This window comes from Colletotrichum orchidophilum (genome assembly GCF_001831195.1).
Source record: "Colletotrichum orchidophilum strain IMI 309357 chromosome Unknown Scaffold_37.1, whole genome shotgun sequence".
Lineage (NCBI taxonomy): Eukaryota > Fungi > Ascomycota > Sordariomycetes > Glomerellales > Glomerellaceae > Colletotrichum > Colletotrichum orchidophilum.
Window position 1 is genome coordinate 229,391 of NW_019172993.1, and position 16,457 is coordinate 245,847.

The window sequence follows — 16,457 nt, forward strand, 5'->3', positions numbered from 1 at the left end:
GAAAAATATATCGGTAGACGTTTTGCCCTCACACACCCGACCTGCGTGTCGCATGTCCACATCATTTCCGGGGCCCGGGCCAGGCTCGAGGACGGGATGCACCGGTGGGGCCGAATGTGGCTAGTGGTGAGGCTGAACGCTAACGCGGCAGAGGGAGAGAGGTCCCCACAGTCACCTTGCTGCCGGGTCCGTGCTCCCCCCCCAATCTTGGGAGCGGCCTGGAACAGCTAAGCACCTCAGGCTGAGGACACTTGTGAACTCAACGCATGTATCTATCTGTACGAAGGGTCCCTTGGATGAATTTCGACCGTCCATCACCACGCCTGTCCCAAACCACAAAAAAAAGGCTAAGCCAAACAACCAACGCTGGTCCATTCAGCCGTCCCTTCAGCCCTTCGCTCTCCCTTTTTTCCTCCAATTCGTCTTGCGCCACCAATAATGCAGCGCCCTTTGATACTCGACATTGACCATTGCGCATAGCTCTCAGACTTTCCATTACCCTGCACCACCTGGGTGCACCGCCGATAGAATTGTAAACGAGTCCATGGTCACAGGGTGATCCCATCATCCCTAGATCGGCAACATGTTCCAGGTTCGTCTCTGGTTCCCAAACCCTCTTCTTTTCCACTTTTCCACAGACCCTTTCCAAAAAAGCACCTTCATCTTGGTCACACGTGGTGGCTTCGTTGCCTTCTCTCCACCTAAACACCTGTAGGCCTGGCCCGCTGACAATAATGGGAATCCAACAGAGGCTCAAGGGCGCCATCGATCGGACAATTGCGGAGGAACAGGCTCGACAGGAGCAAGCACGACAACGCATCGAACCGGGCGGTGGAGGCGGAGGAGGCGGCACGCCGCGCAGGTCCGATTCCACCTCGAGAAGCAACCAGTCGCCCGCGAGACGACCTCGCCCCAAGAAGGCGGACGCCGGCGCCAAGGACGACGGCGGTAGCGCTTCGAACCCGGACCCGGCTGTTTTCGAGGCGGCGTTTGCGCTCGACGACAGCGAGGAACCGAGCCGCGCGGGGACACCGAAGCCAGCTGCAGACAAGGACAGCGACAATATGGAAAAGGGGGGAGAGAGCGTAAAGGAAAAGGCGGAGGAGGGGCAGAATGGAGAGAAGGAGCAAGAGAAGGGTGCGGCTGGTGCACCGCCAGCTGGTGCGGCGGAACCGTCGCCCGAGGTCAAGGTGAAGCTTCGCAAGTTGGAGAAGCTGGAGAAGACGTACCCTGGTGCGTTGACCATCTACACACGCGCGGACACGCCATCACTAACAGAAGCGTAGAGCTCCTCCGATCCTACCGAATCGCCCACGGCCGCGCCACGTCCATCGAGCCCTTTGAACGGGTGCTCAAGGAGCACACGAGCGTCGGCTCGATTCGGGAACCTGAAGCCCTCGTCGAGTACCTCAACTCCTTGAAGCAGAAGGAGCAGATGATTATGGACGAGTACAAGAGGGTGTCGATCGAGAAGGACGACTTCAAGAAGAAGTTGGAAGCGGCCGAGAAGGATGTGGAAAGGTTCAAGAAGGAGGTCGAAGAGTTGAAGGCGGCGCAATCTGCGGCAGCCGCCCCTCATCACGACGAATCCAAGGACACGGCGGACGCCGCGGCGGATAACAAGGACGACGGCGGCGTCAAGTCGCCCCTGCAGCAGGCTCTCGGCATCTTCTCGCCCAAGCAAAAGGCCCAGGAGCCCGCGGCGGACAAGCCGGACGAGGCCGCAGGCGACTTCTTCTCCTACGACGAGGAGGCGCCCAAGTACGAATCTGACTTGGCGGCCAAGGATGAGGAGATTGAGAAGCTCAAGACCCAGGTGGATACCGTCAAGGCGGAGCTCAAGGCCGAGGTTGACTCGCTCAAGGCCGAGCTCGCCTCCGCCAAGGAATCCAGCGCCGACCTCACTGAGAACCTCGACAAGGTGACCAAGGAGGCCGGCGAGCTGCGTGATGTCGCTGCTGTCAAGACGTCTCTCGAGACCCAGCTGGAGGCGAGGAATAACGAAATCAAGTCTCTCACCGAGCGCCTCGAGGCCTCGCAGAAGCAGCTCAAGGAGGTCGAAGCCAAGCTCAAGGGCGAAGTCGAATCTGCCAAGAAGAACGCAAAGGAGACGCAGTCGAAGCTCACCCAGTCCAACGCACGCGCAGACAAGGAGGAAGCCCGCGTCAAGGAAGTGGAGGCTGCCAAGGCGGACGTGGAGAAGAACATCAAGACTCTCAACGGCCAGATTGAGACCTTCAAGAAGGACAAGGCCGAGAATGAAAAGAAGATTGACGACCTCACGAAGCAACTGGAAAAGCAGGCGAGCGAGCCTATCCCTGCTACTCCCACAACCCCTGCAACTCCTGCGCCAACCGAGACGCCTGCGGCTGGAGGTGCTGCGGGTGCTTCAAAGAATGCCAAGAAGAATAAGAAGAAGAAGGGTAAGGGGGGTGCTGCCGCCGCCGTCGCCGCCACGGCCACCACCGCAGGAACTGCGACGCCGCCCGCAGCCGAGGAGGCCAAGGAGGTTGACACGGATGCCTTGGAAGCGGAGATTACCCGCCTCAAGGAGGAAGTCACCACAAAGGACTCTCAGATTGAGAGGTTGACGAAGCAGCGCAAGACGGAGGAGGATCTCCGCGAGGAAATCGAGACGCTGCGCGACGAGGTCACTGAGATTGGCCAGGAGCACGTGGTGGCCAAGGAGAAGATCAAGAACCTCGAGGCCGAGAAGAAGGCACTGCAGACGCGGATCGAGGAGCTCGAGAAGGAGCTCGGGTCCTCGGCAAACGACGCAAAGGCGACGGAGAAGCTCCAGAGCGAGTTTGACAACCTTTCGCGCGAGTACGAGGATCTCAAGAGCAAGTCTTCGACCTTGCAATCCGACCTCGGCGCCGCGCAACAGCTGGCGCAGAGCAGATACAAGGATCTCACCGACCTGCGTGAGGTTCTGCAAAAGGCGCAGCCCGAGATGAAGAGCTTGCGCCAGGACTCTGCTGCGCTCAAAACGACCAAGGAGGAGCTCACGGCGAAGAACGCGGAGCTGCGCAACCTGGAGAAGAAGGAGAAGGATCTCAAGGCGGAAGTGACGAGAGCTCAGCGTCTGGCGACGGACCGCGAGACCGAGATCAAGGCACTCCGTGCAAAAGTCGAGGCCGAGACGAACAACAAGCTCCGTCTTGAGGATGCGCAGCGGGTGTCTGCTCGCGACCTGCGTCGCTCCGAGGCGGAAAAGGTTGAGTTCGCCGCCAAGGAGGAGAAGACGGCCCGGGAGCTGCAAAGGGTGCAGGAGGATGCCAACAAACTCCGGCCCAGAGTCAAAGAGCTCGAAGAGCAAGTGGAGAAGCTCGAAAAAGAGAAGAAGTCTCTACAAGAGGAGGCGGACCTCAAGACGCAGCAGTACGCGAACGCGCAGGGCCTGCTGGGCAGCATGCGAGACCAGACGGGTGAGCTAACGATCCAGCTCAAGGAGGCGCGATCCCAGTCCGAGTCGCTCGAGGAGGAGCTGGCCGAGATCCAGAAGCACCTGTCCGAGAGGTCGCGCGAGGCGGAGCGGATGCGCGGGCTGCTGGCGGATGTGGACGAGCGCGCCGATAGTAAAGTGCGGGAGATGCGGGCGCGGATGGAGGCGGCGATGGAGGAGCGGGACCGGATGGAGGACGAGTCGAGCACGCTTGCGCGGCGCAAGACGAGGGAGACGGAGGAGCTGAAGCAGAAGATTCGCGACCTGGAGAGGGATGTCAAGACGCTTTCGACGGAGCGGGACGAGTTGGAGTTGCGGGAGAGGGAGTGGAGGAAGCGGCGGGAGGAGCTGGAGAGCGTGGAGGAGAAGGCCGAGGCCGAGGTCCAGGAGATGCGGTCTGCCGTGTCGGATCTGCGGACGACGTTGGATGCGTCGGAGCAGCAGGTGCGAGACGCGGAGAGGCAAAAGTCTGATTTGCGGCGGCTGCTGGAGGAGGCGAAGCAGCGGTTCGACAAGGTCAATAAGGAGCTCAAGACGGTGCAGACCAAGTTGGGGGCGAGCGTCACGTCGGGGCGGAGCTCGATGGATTCGAACCGGTCTGGGTTGAATGGCGGGCCGGCGGGGGCTGGCGCCGGGGCCGGGGGCGGGGGCGGGGTGTCTGCGGATACGATGTATCTCAAGACGATTATGTTGCAGTTTTTGGAGCAAAAGGACAATAAGTTGCGGGAGCAGCTTGTGCCTGTTTTGGGGAGGATTCTCAAGTTTGACAAGTAAGTTTGTTTCTTCCTGGATTAGGGAAAAGAGGAGAGGGTGATGTTTGGCTAACGTGGAGGTCACAGGAACGATGAGCAGAAGTGGAAGAGTGCCATACAACACATCACTGTTCGGTGAGGTGGGAGGTGGATGATGGTTGCCCCAGATCCGGGGTGCGAGGTTTGTATTAATTTTTGTATGAATAAATACCCCGAGATGGCTTGTTCCTACGCAGATGGACGGTACTGTTGTGTTTTTGCTTACCAAGTACGGATATGTCGTTGACGATGATGTGGTGTTGTTTACGACGATTCGTGCCGGATTGAAGAGGCTCAAGTGGGGTGAGTAAGGTGAGGTGAGGTGTGCTCGGTGAGTTGCGTTGGGCCGGTCTGGAATGCTAAACTAGCGGGGTAGGAGTCGGCTTAAGGTACCTTAACCTTGCCCCGACCACAGCTCTAGCTCCATTTCCCCCCGCGCCCGGAGCTCTCGCCGGACGTTTCCCTCCGCGGGCCCAGGGATTGACTGCATGTGGGTGTCGTCATGGAGGCTTCACTGACCTCATTCCGCACGAGTGCCCTTCTCTCGCAGCTGCTACTGTTCCGATACGTACCGTTCCCAAGGTGCATTTTATTTCATTTGTGGCCATGTCGACCTTTACCGTAGGACTCGATGACAGCCTGACAGGACTGCTTTCCTTCTAAGTACCGCTTGGGGCTTGTTGCTTCCGCTCGTGCATTGCATTGCGTGAGAGGCGAGTGGTCCTGCTGTATCACTTATTGCAATTGACGCCCCTTTTGCATCTGGGCTTGTAACCATAGACAACTATGAGATCATCCCGTTTACTTTCCATTCATTCGTCATCTCGGTGCGAGGTTATATAGCTCCCACCTTGTGCACTCAACTTCGCCCCTTCCTAACAGTCTCCCAACACCAACGCAAACGCGAACAACTTGAGAATTCCCGTCCACCTCGCAGCACGAGCACGCACAACAATCTCTTCTTCTATAATCACGCCCAGTCACCCACGACGTACAACAATCTCACACATACCCGAATCAAGTCAAAATGTCCACCGGCCAAAAGACCTCGGGCCCGGAGGGCAACAGTCTCTTCACCCGCAACCACCTATTTGACTTATCCGGCAAAGTCGCCCTCGTCACCGGTACGACCCCCACCCCTCCCCCTCTCACGCCACCATCTAACCATTCTTTAAGGCGGCGGCACAGGCATAGGCCTAATGGCAACCCAAGCCCTCGCCTCCAACGGCGCAAAAGTCTACATCACCTCCCGCAACCAAGCCAAGCTCGACAACACCGTCCAAACCTACGGCCAAAACATCCCCGGCTCCATCATCCCCATCGTCGCAGACGTGACCAAAAAGTCGGACATTGACAAGCTCTACAAGGACATCGCGTCGAAGGAATCCTCCCTCGACATCCTCGTCAACAACGCCGGCGTCTCCAGCGCAGCCCTCGAGGTCGAGAGCGACTCGGCGCAGGACATGAAGGCCAGCCTCTTCCACGCGGACTCGGCAGACTTTGAGGACTGGACCGAGACGTACCGCACAAACGTCGCCGCCGTCTTCTACGTCGCCGCAAGCTTCCTCCCTCTCCTCCAGAAATCCACAGACGCTCACCACGGCTGGTCCGGCACCGTGATCAACATTAGCAGCATCAGCGGCATGATTAAAAAGTCGCAGCACCACTTCTCCTATAACGCGTCCAAGGCGGCGACGATCCACGTGAACCGCATGCTCGCCGAGGAAATCGCGTCCAACGGGCTCAAGATCCGCGTCAATAGTATCGCGCCGGGGGTGTTCCCTAGCGAGATGACGACCAAGACACCGTCGGACGAGGAGCAGAAGAGCGAGCTCCCAAAGGACAAGTATGCCGATAAGGTGATTGCGGGACGGCCCGGTAGAGATGAGGATATGGCGTCCACTGTGCTGTTTTTTGCGTGTAATCAGTACTTGAATGGGCAGACGCTTGCCGTTGATGGGGGGTATACGCTTGCTGCTGGGTTGTGAGGTGAGATGGGGTTGGATGATGCGTCGTATGGCTTTGATGTGGCTGTGCGTGGGTCTAGATTGTGTTCTAGGAAGACGGGCTATGTTCGCTTCGGCGTTGGGGTCTTGGGAAAATTCTGGTAGCTTGGGGTTTTTGCAGACGGACCCTTCATCCGAGTTCTTTACAATCAAGTTTCTGTCGGACCGCTGTAGGGAGCAGCGATGGGACAGCTCTCAATAGTGTCCGTTGTGGTCGATAGCCGAGGGGTATAGTTCTAGCCTTGACTGGCAAAGATGAATGTTGACTCATGGTCCTACATAATGCCATGGACAGAATTTTCATTTTTTTTTCTTAGTATTTTCTTTTTCTTAAGATGGTTCTTTGTTTTCGTGCTTGAAATAATACCTAACTGGCTGACTGGCAACGGCTGTCTTCTTATGAGTCTGTTATGAATACAAGCCCGTTTTTCTGGCACTTACTCATATGGGATGGGCACGTCAACAAGGTGTCATACCGCGTAACAGCCTGATGAAATCTAATGGGATATCAACAGCTTGTAAAACCAATCGTTTGAACTCTTTCTTCTTGATGGAACAAGGTGCTGCGGTGTCGTTGTCTGGTGCAAGATGGCCTAGGACGGTGAAGATGCTGTGTGAGGTCATGGAAGTTGAGGGTCGCACTTAAAGGTTGTTGGGGTAGTCTTATTTGGGGATGGAATCAGTAGTTATCTACTAGACATTTACCCCATTTAGAGGAGAATTAATACATTTAGAGTGCTTTGAGACTTGGGAGGAGGACGGAGGAAATTGGAGGACGTAAATAGATGTTCAGGGGTTTGGAAGTCTGGGTTCGAGCTCTACGGGAGATGTGTTCGAAGCCGATTCAAGTTTCACGCGTTATACGAAAGTTTTTAACTGCTTTGGGAGCTTGCTTGGGAGTAGAAGATAGTATGGTAATGGAGTGTGTTTGGATTCTGCGAGAACGAGTAGAGGGTTGACGGGGCTGGTGTTTTTTTACGCCGTGTTGATCGCAGTTCGATGAGGACGCGGGCTTGAATTTTATGCCAGATAGCTGCAAGGATATTTCTACCTACTGGATCCTTGGTGCAAGTTGCCCTGCCCAAAATGCGGTTGCAAAACACTTTAGTTATGGTAGTGCTCCTTTTGAAGGCATGGGGCCTGAAGGAGGCATCTTTCTCAAACTCGGTCTTCTCAGGGCAGCACAGCAAGGCCGATGCAATTGGCATCATGTGGCTGATTATTGCTGCTCATACGCCGTTCTTGGAGAACGCTTAATACTTGGGCTCAAAAACGGTGTGCTCGAGTGGCTGAGACAAATCATTTTGAGGTAACCTAGACGGTAACTATACCCATCCAGGAATTTCAAGCTGAGTGCCAGAAACAATACCTTTTTTCTGCATAGTAGTGATAAGCCAGATGATTGAGGCAAAACGCTGTCGTTCAAACCCCTTGATCTCAAAAGAGATATAGACTAATTCTGTTTGCTTTGATCCGTTGAAGAGAGAAACATCAGATTGGATACCCCGGATGTATTTGGTGGATTAACATCTTGCCCTCATGCAAAGGCTCGCAGCATCTTCAGCTGCTGTTGTAATATGAGACTCTATCACTAGATCTTTCCTGAGTTACATGCATCTTCATATGAGGGCTTTCCGGTCGGATTAGAGCTCATTTAACAAGGAAAGTAGAAAGAATTGACGAATTGAAAAGGTTTTCTTTGTCTCTCATTTGTATCGACTTTCGAAATCGTCATCGAGGTGGCACGCTGGGCTCTACTTCGTCATGTGTGAATACTTCTTGCCTTGTTACGAAATCGGGCTACACTCAATCCTTCGCTGGTATTAACATTGTTACCCCCTAACGCTTCAATCAGATCCCTCTTCCTCCTCCTCCTCTTCTTCTTCCAACGGTTTCCGACCATATACGACAGATCCGTTCCAGTAGGCATGAATGTCGAGGTTGAGCAGGTCCTTCCTCAACTCAGCACAGAAGACGATGGTCTCCGCGGCAGACCAGCCCAAGAAACGAGTGAACGGTCCCAAAGTCATGCCTTCCAAGCCGGGCAGCATCATCTCCAGGCTCCACTCGCCAATCTCCCTCAGCTTCTTATCCTTTGGCCAGGGCGATGCAGGGAACTTGACTGGGATTCTGGTCACCTCTTCAAAGCCGGCCGCCTCCATCATCGCCGGGAATTGATTTGTAATGTCGAGGGGACGCTCCATCTTGTTAAACGCTTCGACCATGAGTTGTCCGTACTTGTACAGCGCAGAGTCTTCTTTGAGCGTGCCATCGTCCGAAATGTGAGGCCAGAGGGTGTCCTGGATCTCAAAGTAGCCGCCAGGCTCGAGATGGGCATAGGCCTGGGCAATCGTCTTTTCCCAGTCCGAAAAGCTTCCCATCATGCTCCGGGACATGATGAAATCGAAAGGCTTCGACCATGTCCACTCCTTTTCTAAATCGTCCACCTCGAAGCTGCAGTTGGGAGGCACGAACTGGGGCTGGATGGGACTGAGGTCGACACCGAGAACGATGGCGTTAGGGTGCGCGTCGGCGTAGTCGAGCGCCCAGACTCCCGTTCCCGTTCCGAGGTCGAGGACGCGTTTGGCCGTGGTGCCGTCGTTCTTGGGGCATTTGCAAAAGTCGCCGTCTATGGCGAGCATCCAGATATGATTCGCCATATCGAGGCGCTCCTGCTCTCGGTCGTCGTTTGGTAGGGCGTATTTCCCATCGCTCATGCGGTGGTACGTCCGACCGTTCTCGCGGCGATAGTCTAGAATGCTCGATCTCAGCGAAGCGCTAGATTCGTCTGATGAGAAGCCTCCGACCGAGGAAGCATCGTCAACTCCAGAGTCTTCTGCCTCAATAGGCGGCTGGTTCTCCTCCTGTTGTTGCATTGTCGATTGGTGGCGGGCGTTGTGGTATCCTGGCTGCTCGATGGAAACTGGCGGACACGGTTGTAGTGCAATATGAAAGGAGATCGTCTCACCTTACCCCTCTTTCGCAATAAATCCCTTGGTTTTATACGTTTTCTCCGCTTTTTCAGTCACATTCCTGTTGGTTGACAAGATAACAATTGTGCGAATGTGGCCTGTTTGTTGGTTGGAAGTTGCAACTTCCGAGTTGGGATACCAACCCCCGCCAATTCGCGAGGGTACTGTAACCTCGGCTCGGATATACGCTGAGCCATCTTCCATAAATGCCAAGATACACGATCTTGGTCCAAAAAAAATCAAGACTTGCCAGAGCACTGTTGTGCGTTGTAAGCAAGAGCTGTAATTTCAACTGGCAGAGAGGGTATCTTGAGTTGTTCAAAGTCTGACGGCGTTCACTAAGCCTATAGCACGGACCATAAGTGACTCTCGGAGTAGGCCCGCCAATTAGGCTCACGAATTGGGGTAAGACCAGTTGTCGATCGAAACCAGCCCCGTTGCCAATTGACTCAGGTTGCGAGCGAGACCGAAAAGATATAGAGTCATTGGAATCACTGCGCACAGAAGACTTCAACACAGTCGCGGCAGTCCAGCGGTTTACCTAGTGCAAAACACATGCGGGAATGACTGGCTGAGAAGAAACGTAGAATGCGGAACGGCGTCTTGGCAAGGCATTCTTTTGGGGCAGCATGGCTCAACTGGGTCGTGTCAGCCGCACACTAGCGCTGTTTCGCAGACCATAAGAGCGAGGAAGACTGACTTGGGCCACCTGATAATGGCATCGTGTATGGAACTTATAGAGATAGAACAGTGGAAAGACTGAATTGGGTGTATCAGATTGTCGAAGACAGACATCTTGACTGAACATGGGCCAGCCTTCGATACCGAGTCGACTGTAAGTCCATCGACTACCAGCACCGCAACGAGCGCCGTAACTAAAACCCCAAACAGAGGGGTCTTCCGACTCAAAGAAGCCGACACCGCCACAGGATTTCTCAATTCACGACGCGGCAAAAAGTACATCTTCGCAGTGGCAGAGAAATACCCTCTGAACCTAGACGACGCATTACTGCTCATCTACTTCCCAATGTTACCGTACGGCTCAAGCGAATCCCTCATCTTCACAAGAAGCGAATCCGAAAAGGGCTTTCAGCGATACGCAAAGGTTCTCGCGAGGGGGGATCCGCAATTCGAGATTGAGATTCAGCGTTATCCGGTGGGGGGACCTATCGGTACGTAAACCCCGTTTTGGTCTTGCAGCTCGCATCGTCGGATGGGGCAAGATGTGGCAAGACGCCCGGTTTCTAAACCTGAAGAATTCTAGCACGCTTTCACTCGCTTGCTGACGTTCTTCTCCACCGCCAAGAGCGGAAGACCATCGACGCCGTCAAGATCGGGTTGAAGTTCCGGCGAAGCTGGGTTGGGTCGCCAGAGTTCACGGAGTGGAAAGAAGAGGACGGAAACCCCGTACTGTACAGGACCGAGGATGTAAGACTTCTTCAATCATGAGCCTCGACGTTGTTGAAGGTTGTGATGGAAGTTTTGCAATGACTGAAAGCAACACAGTTCAAGGTGTGGGACGACAGCAACTCGCAGGTTGTGATGCTGTTTCACCACTTCAATCTAGCCAAGAAGGTTCGTTGATGGAGCCTTTTCCGAGAGTCTCATATGGCTGAGGAAAGATCACTGACGATTCACTCCAGCCCTCTGGAGCGAGGTTTTCTATAGACTTGATGAGGAAAGATGGCGTACTCGATAAGTACCTCATTTGCCAGGAGCACTTACTTCCGGTCCTCGCAAAGGCTGCGGTACATGCCATCTTGGCTTGGAAATATTGGACACACGATCTACAGGAAGCTTCGCCGATCCGGAGAGACGAAGAAGAAAAGTCCTAATGTCGCTATGCGCGACTTGCATGTCAGCGTACGAGCTGGTTGGGACTAGAAAATACGGGCTTCTTCATACCAATCTTCGACGTTGAGAGCGAAGTCTATGCTTATCGTACTTGGTCGCGCCGATATTGAAATATTCCAGGAAAATGATATCCGAGCATGGATGCGAAAAGCTCACATACAAATAACAAGCGGAACAAAATGGAAGGAAGATGCTCGATGTACAATATCGGACGCTGGTGTAGCTAACAGTAAAAAGGCGCTCCTGAGTTCTCTTCCCTGCCTAGAAAATTCGAAAAGCTCATACTAAGTCGCAAACGCTGCTACTCACTATCCTGGTATGCCTTGGCCAACGTTTGGATCCAAACATGTCATGACAGCCTGGGTAGCTTACTTCCAAGTCAAGTCCAAACCCAAGGACGGCAGGGCCCAGGCCTGTAGAAGCGCAGACTGCTGAGGCCGAGCTTTCATTGTCTCGTCGACGACCAATAACATGTGGTGGAGTCCAGTGCAGTCCAAGTTGCAAATAACGAGGGTTTTGTTCAGAGGCCAGAAACGCAATGTTCGGAGAGTCCCGGGACTTTGCAATACGCACAACTAGCGAGTGTAGCCCACCCGTGTCCAACACGCAAGGCGCATGCGCATATGATAGACGGCCATCCGGACGTTGTATTTCCAGTACCAGTCTTTCTCGACTATGTCGTGATGGATGATGGCGCGGGCTGTCGTTGTTGAACATCGGTCGAAGCCTTGATCGAACTTGAATCCTGGAGAGTGGGTATCGACGGGTATGTCGTCACTATAAATATAATCATAATTCACGGTGTGGGCTCTGTGGTTCACGCCCACCCTGAGGTACACGGGCCTAGTCTTCAGTGGAGGGCTTGTCAGCGCTCCATAGAATGAAGAGACACACCAAGAGGCTACACATGGGGGACTGTCTTACCGTCCCATTTTTGGTAACCTTTCCAACGGGCAGGGAGTTGACGTCACGCGGCGGCGGTGCCGGGGACCAGGGCTCTCGATCGGGGTGAGTCGAGTTCCATCCCTCAGCAAAGACAAAGTCCCAGAGATTGTTGATGGTACTACTTGTGAAATTCGCAATCGGAAATGATTTCTGTAAAGCGAACCAAATGTCTTGGAAATGATATAGTTGCGCGTCCGCGAGGTCGTGGATGCTGGAGTACACGCAGTGGTGATTCATAACGAATGGTCTTAAATTACGGAACGAGCGTGACGGCCGGGATCAGTGTGCTAATAAAAGATTGGGAGGTTGGGACGATGAGGACGATGGGTAGGTGGAAGATGCAGAAAGACATTATTTGGACATTGGCGAAGGCCCTGTCTGGGGAGACGTGGGCAGCCACTTAGAGGCCTTGGAAGCGACGACTCATTGCGAACGCCGGAAGGTATCTAAAATAAGTTATGGGAAGGCACAGCCCCAAGCGCTCAATAGGAAGCGACGTGAAGCTATGCCCTTGCTGTTCTTAAATGTTTATTCTGCATTTGCTTCCCCTCCTGTTTTGTCGCTCACACGGCTTGGAGTCCTCAACCCTTCGGTGAAGAACGAAGACTGCTAGGAAGGGATATGTAGGGGTCGATTTTCCAATTTGAGACCGAGTAAGAAAAGGTGGAGTAGGAGATTTATGAGGCAGAATACATGGCAGTCGTTGACTCGCATCTGCAGCTGATATCACATAGCAGTCGTTTGCACCCCTAAGCAAAATCATCTGCAGTGAGAATAACGTTGGCGGGAGAGAAACTCGGGTGGTAGGCGGGCATGCAGGGGGCCTCAAGATGGAGATTGCTGTAGACCAATGAAATGTCTTCGGAAATGCCGAATTGGGAAGTCGATGGATATGCGCAACGACCCAATCAGCGTCGACCTCGAATCTGCATTGAGCCATTCAGTCGAGACTTTCTGGGGCGCCAGAGTAAAGTGCTGGAGCTGGACATCTACATCAGTGTCGGAGCCGAGAGCAATTCCTCCCGAACTGTTCGTCCTGTGAATTGAGTGGCAGACCCTGGGTGATGAGCTCTCAATGGCCCTTATCTGGAGGATTCATCAGAGTCTTTTTGTTTGACTTTTCCCAGGAACAACATCAGACGCATTGTGCCCAACACACAAGGGCCACATAACAACCTCTGGATACATGCGTCTTGAAACACTTCAAGCAAACCCTCAAAGGCATGAATGCTGACCTTCTTTGCTTTACAGAGACCAACGTGACGGGACACTACTTCGAATTCATACTCAATTCCTTTAGTGCCCGAGAGCGACAAAAAAAACCCTCCGCGAAATCATTGCTGGAGCCATCAGATGATCCTTGTTGACCCAAGCCTGGCGCCTTTTCCCGCCAAAACCGGGTGACCACAACGGCGGGGGACCACCGGAAGTCAAAACCACTGATCTCCAACCCTTCACGTGACCCCCTTCACCCAGGGATCCCAGCTGCAACTCCCGCCCGCCGACTACAAGCCAAGGCCAACCACACCAGCCAACGCATCCATCGTCTCAAACAGGCCCAGAGAGGATAGCCAAGGCCAGGCACAACCACTTACACTTTGTCACTCAAAGTATCGCAATCACCACTCGACAGGATGCCACAACCTAACCGCCCCGCATTCGCCAGGCCCCAATCCGGCCCCGGCGTTCGTACCTGTCCTTGACGTGCAATCTGTGGTCAACCCTGCATACTATCGTCCAAGACGTTGCTATCCTGGTCTACCTCCCGCCCGCGGACACCTACCCCAACATACCGTCAAGGGCGTGACGTACGCGGTGGTGAAGAAGCAGGGGCGCTTGTGAAGGCGACGTGTCCGACCTGTTCGTTCAGCTGATGTCGGGCATGGAAACTCTGGTCCTCTGTGAAGACAAATCGAGTTCCCTGAATGTTTCCGCAGGGCGGATCAAGCCAGGAGTAAGCGGGCAAAAGATGTTATTTAAGTTGGCGAGTCCCACCAACCCCGCGCCCTCGCCTCCCCGTCGACATACCCGCATCCGCTGCCGTTGCGTTGTCTACGCAGAAAATCCAAGCCCATCAATGCATTCGCCCACAGAGAAAAGGCCATCGACATCTTCAACCATGAGAGTAGCACTCCCGAAAATGAGCGAAACGGACGTCCTCATCATCGGCGCCGGCCCGACGGGCTTAACCCTCGCACTCGAACTCTCGGTGCAGAGCATCCCCTTCCGCATCATCGACAAGGCCCCCGTCCCCTCGGACAAGTCCCGCGCCCTGGCCGTGCAGCCGCGCTCCCAGGAGCTCCTCCACCGCCACCCCGACATCGCAGAGTCCATGCTCGCCGAGGGCACCGCCGGCCCCGGCATCAACATCTACTGCAACAAGCGCCACCTCATCACCGGCACCTTTGACGACCTCGGCTTCGACGACACCCGCTTCGGCCTGCCGCTGTGGATCTCCCAGGTCGACACCGAGGCCGCCATGCTGCGGCAGCTCGAGGTCTACGGCGGCACCGTCGAGCGCGGCGTGTCGGCGGACGACATCAAGCAGGACGGCGTCCGCGCGAGCGCCACGTTGACGAGCGGGAGCGGGAGCGGCGCGGCAAAGGAGGTGATCCGGGCAAAGTACATTGTCGGGTGCGACGGCGCGCACAGCGTCGTGCGGCACAGCGCCGACGTGACGTTTGAGGGCGCGCAGTACCCGCAGCAGTTTATGCTCTGCGACGCCCGGCTCCGGGGCGACGGCTACGACGCGGAGCGCGTCTCCCTCTTCCTCGGCAGCCGCGTCATGGTCGTCTTCCCGCTCAAGAACGGCGTCGTGCGCTTCGTCGGCGAGAGGTCGTCGCGGAGCAAGCGCGAGGGCGACCCGGACCGGGAGGAGATTGAGGCGTTTGTCGAGGAGATGACGGGGACGAGGCCGGATATCGCGGAGACGCTGTGGCTCACGAGCTTCCGCTGGAACTGCCGCGCCGTCAACAACTATCGCGACGGGCGGCTGTTCATGGCCGGCGACGCGGCGCACATCCACTCGCCTGCCGGGGGCCAGGGGATGAACACGGGGATCCAGGACGCCATCAACCTGGGCTGGAAGCTGGCTGCCGTGATCCGCGGCGAGAGAGAGGAGGCGTTTTTGGACACGTACAACGAGGAACGTCACCCCGTCGGGCAGCACCTTCTCACGGGCACGGATCGCATGTTCAACATGGTGTCGTCGCAAAACACAATCTTCACGACAGTGCGGAACTGCCTGATGCCGTGGATTGCACCCCGGATCTGGGGCAACAAGGCGCGTCGGCTGGCGGTGTACACCTTCATCTCACAGATGGCCATCAAGTACCGCAACAGCTCCATCGTGTGCACGGCCGTCGGGTTCGAAGGCCCCGTCAAGGGCGGATGGCGGGCTCCCGACGGGCAGGTCACGGACGAGAGGGGCGAGAAGGGCAAGTGGCTGCTGGGGATGACGAGCGCGCGGGACCATACGATTTTCCTGTTTGCGGGCGGCGCGGAGGCGGACGAGGACGACGGCGAGGAGAGCTTGGACAAGGCGGAGGAGAAGATTGTCACGGACGGGCGGTTCAAGGAGTACGGTGTTATCAAGATTTACGCCGGGGCGACGGTCGGCAAGGGGGGGTACAAGGACGTTGACGGCGTGCTGCACAAGCGGTACGGGTTCGAGAAGGGGGCGGGGATGGTGGTTGTGAGGCCGGATGGGTATGTTGGGTTTATCGGGCCGGCGGAGTGTGTGGAGGAGTTTCTGTCCATGTGATGGCGATGCGGGTGGATGGTAGGATGGGGTGTTGTTGGAGTGTAGAGGTAGTGGTTGAGAAGTAATAATAATGAGTGGGTGGTGAGACAACGTCGGGAGTTTCGAAGGTGGAAACTAGAGTCTCTCTCTCTCTCTCCTCTCTATCAATCAGCGCGAAATCAAATGTAGAGTCAGCTAGCTACCTTGGGCGAGAAGACATTTTGAATGAAACATAAGAAATGTCACTGCATTGCTCGGCCATACGCTCGGCGGCTCAACCGAATCGAATTGATGAAGCCCGCAGCCGCAAGCGCGGCGTGGCGTGGCTTGGCGCGGCGTGGGGTTCAATGGGGGCGCGAGGCTCAACGTCCGAGTGGCCGGAGATGCTCCGAGGCAACGGCCGCGAGAGCAGCCATGTTCCCTTTTCCGCAGAGCCTCTTTCTTCATGTTGACTTGGCAGCCATTGTGGGGGTGTTGCCGCCGGATGACGAAGGTTGCTGTTCAGTTGGGAAGTGTTTTACGAGTTCTTGTTGCATTGGGAGGTGCTTGTATGAATGGGATGAGGGTGGTTGTTTTTCCAGTTCCAAGGACACGGGGGCACTCTCGAATGGAGGAGGCATTACATCAGACTGACAAGAGGGACAAGGTGTGTTAAGAGAAAGAGGGAGGAGAAAAAGCGGCGACGTGGAGTCCCCGCATCGT

General features: G+C 55.3%; 5 protein-coding genes across 5 annotated transcripts; 4 read left to right on the forward strand and 1 right to left on the reverse strand.

The window, feature by feature from the left end:
- Positions 1–734: 734 nt before the first annotated feature.
- On the forward strand, positions 735–4,336 carry CORC01_05390 (GRIP domain-containing protein; the record flags this gene model as incomplete). Its single annotated transcript, XM_022617033.1, has 3 exons — positions 735–1,233; positions 1,287–4,215; positions 4,285–4,336. 3 exons carry the CDS (start codon positions 735–737, stop codon positions 4,334–4,336), a joined length of 3,480 nt encoding a protein of 1,159 aa, XP_022476498.1.
- A 927-nt stretch (positions 4,337–5,263) lies between these two features.
- On the forward strand, positions 5,264–6,224 carry CORC01_05391 (short chain dehydrogenase; the record flags this gene model as incomplete). The annotated part of the gene is made up of 2 exons (XM_022617034.1): positions 5,264–5,360; positions 5,413–6,224. 2 exons carry the CDS (start codon positions 5,264–5,266, stop codon positions 6,222–6,224), a joined length of 909 nt encoding a protein of 302 aa, XP_022476499.1.
- A 1,865-nt stretch (positions 6,225–8,089) lies between these two features.
- Positions 8,090–9,118, reverse strand: CORC01_05392 (methyltransferase domain-containing protein; the record flags this gene model as incomplete). The annotated part of the gene is made up of 1 exon (XM_022617035.1): positions 8,090–9,118. One exon carries the CDS (start codon positions 9,116–9,118, stop codon positions 8,090–8,092), a length of 1,029 nt encoding a protein of 342 aa, XP_022476500.1.
- Positions 9,119–10,020: 902 nt separating this feature from the next.
- On the forward strand, positions 10,021–11,049 carry CORC01_05393 (uncharacterized protein; the record flags this gene model as incomplete). Its single annotated transcript, XM_022617036.1, has 5 exons — positions 10,021–10,049; positions 10,106–10,386; positions 10,479–10,642; positions 10,721–10,789; positions 10,858–11,049. 5 exons carry the CDS (start codon positions 10,021–10,023, stop codon positions 11,047–11,049), a joined length of 735 nt encoding a protein of 244 aa, XP_022476501.1.
- Positions 11,050–14,132: 3,083 nt separating this feature from the next.
- On the forward strand, positions 14,133–15,776 carry CORC01_05394 (FAD binding domain-containing protein; the record flags this gene model as incomplete). Its single annotated transcript, XM_022617037.1, has 1 exon — positions 14,133–15,776. The coding sequence occupies one exon, from the start codon at positions 14,133–14,135 to the stop codon at positions 15,774–15,776; it is 1,644 nt and encodes a 547-aa protein (XP_022476502.1).
- Positions 15,777–16,457: the final 681 nt, after the last annotated feature.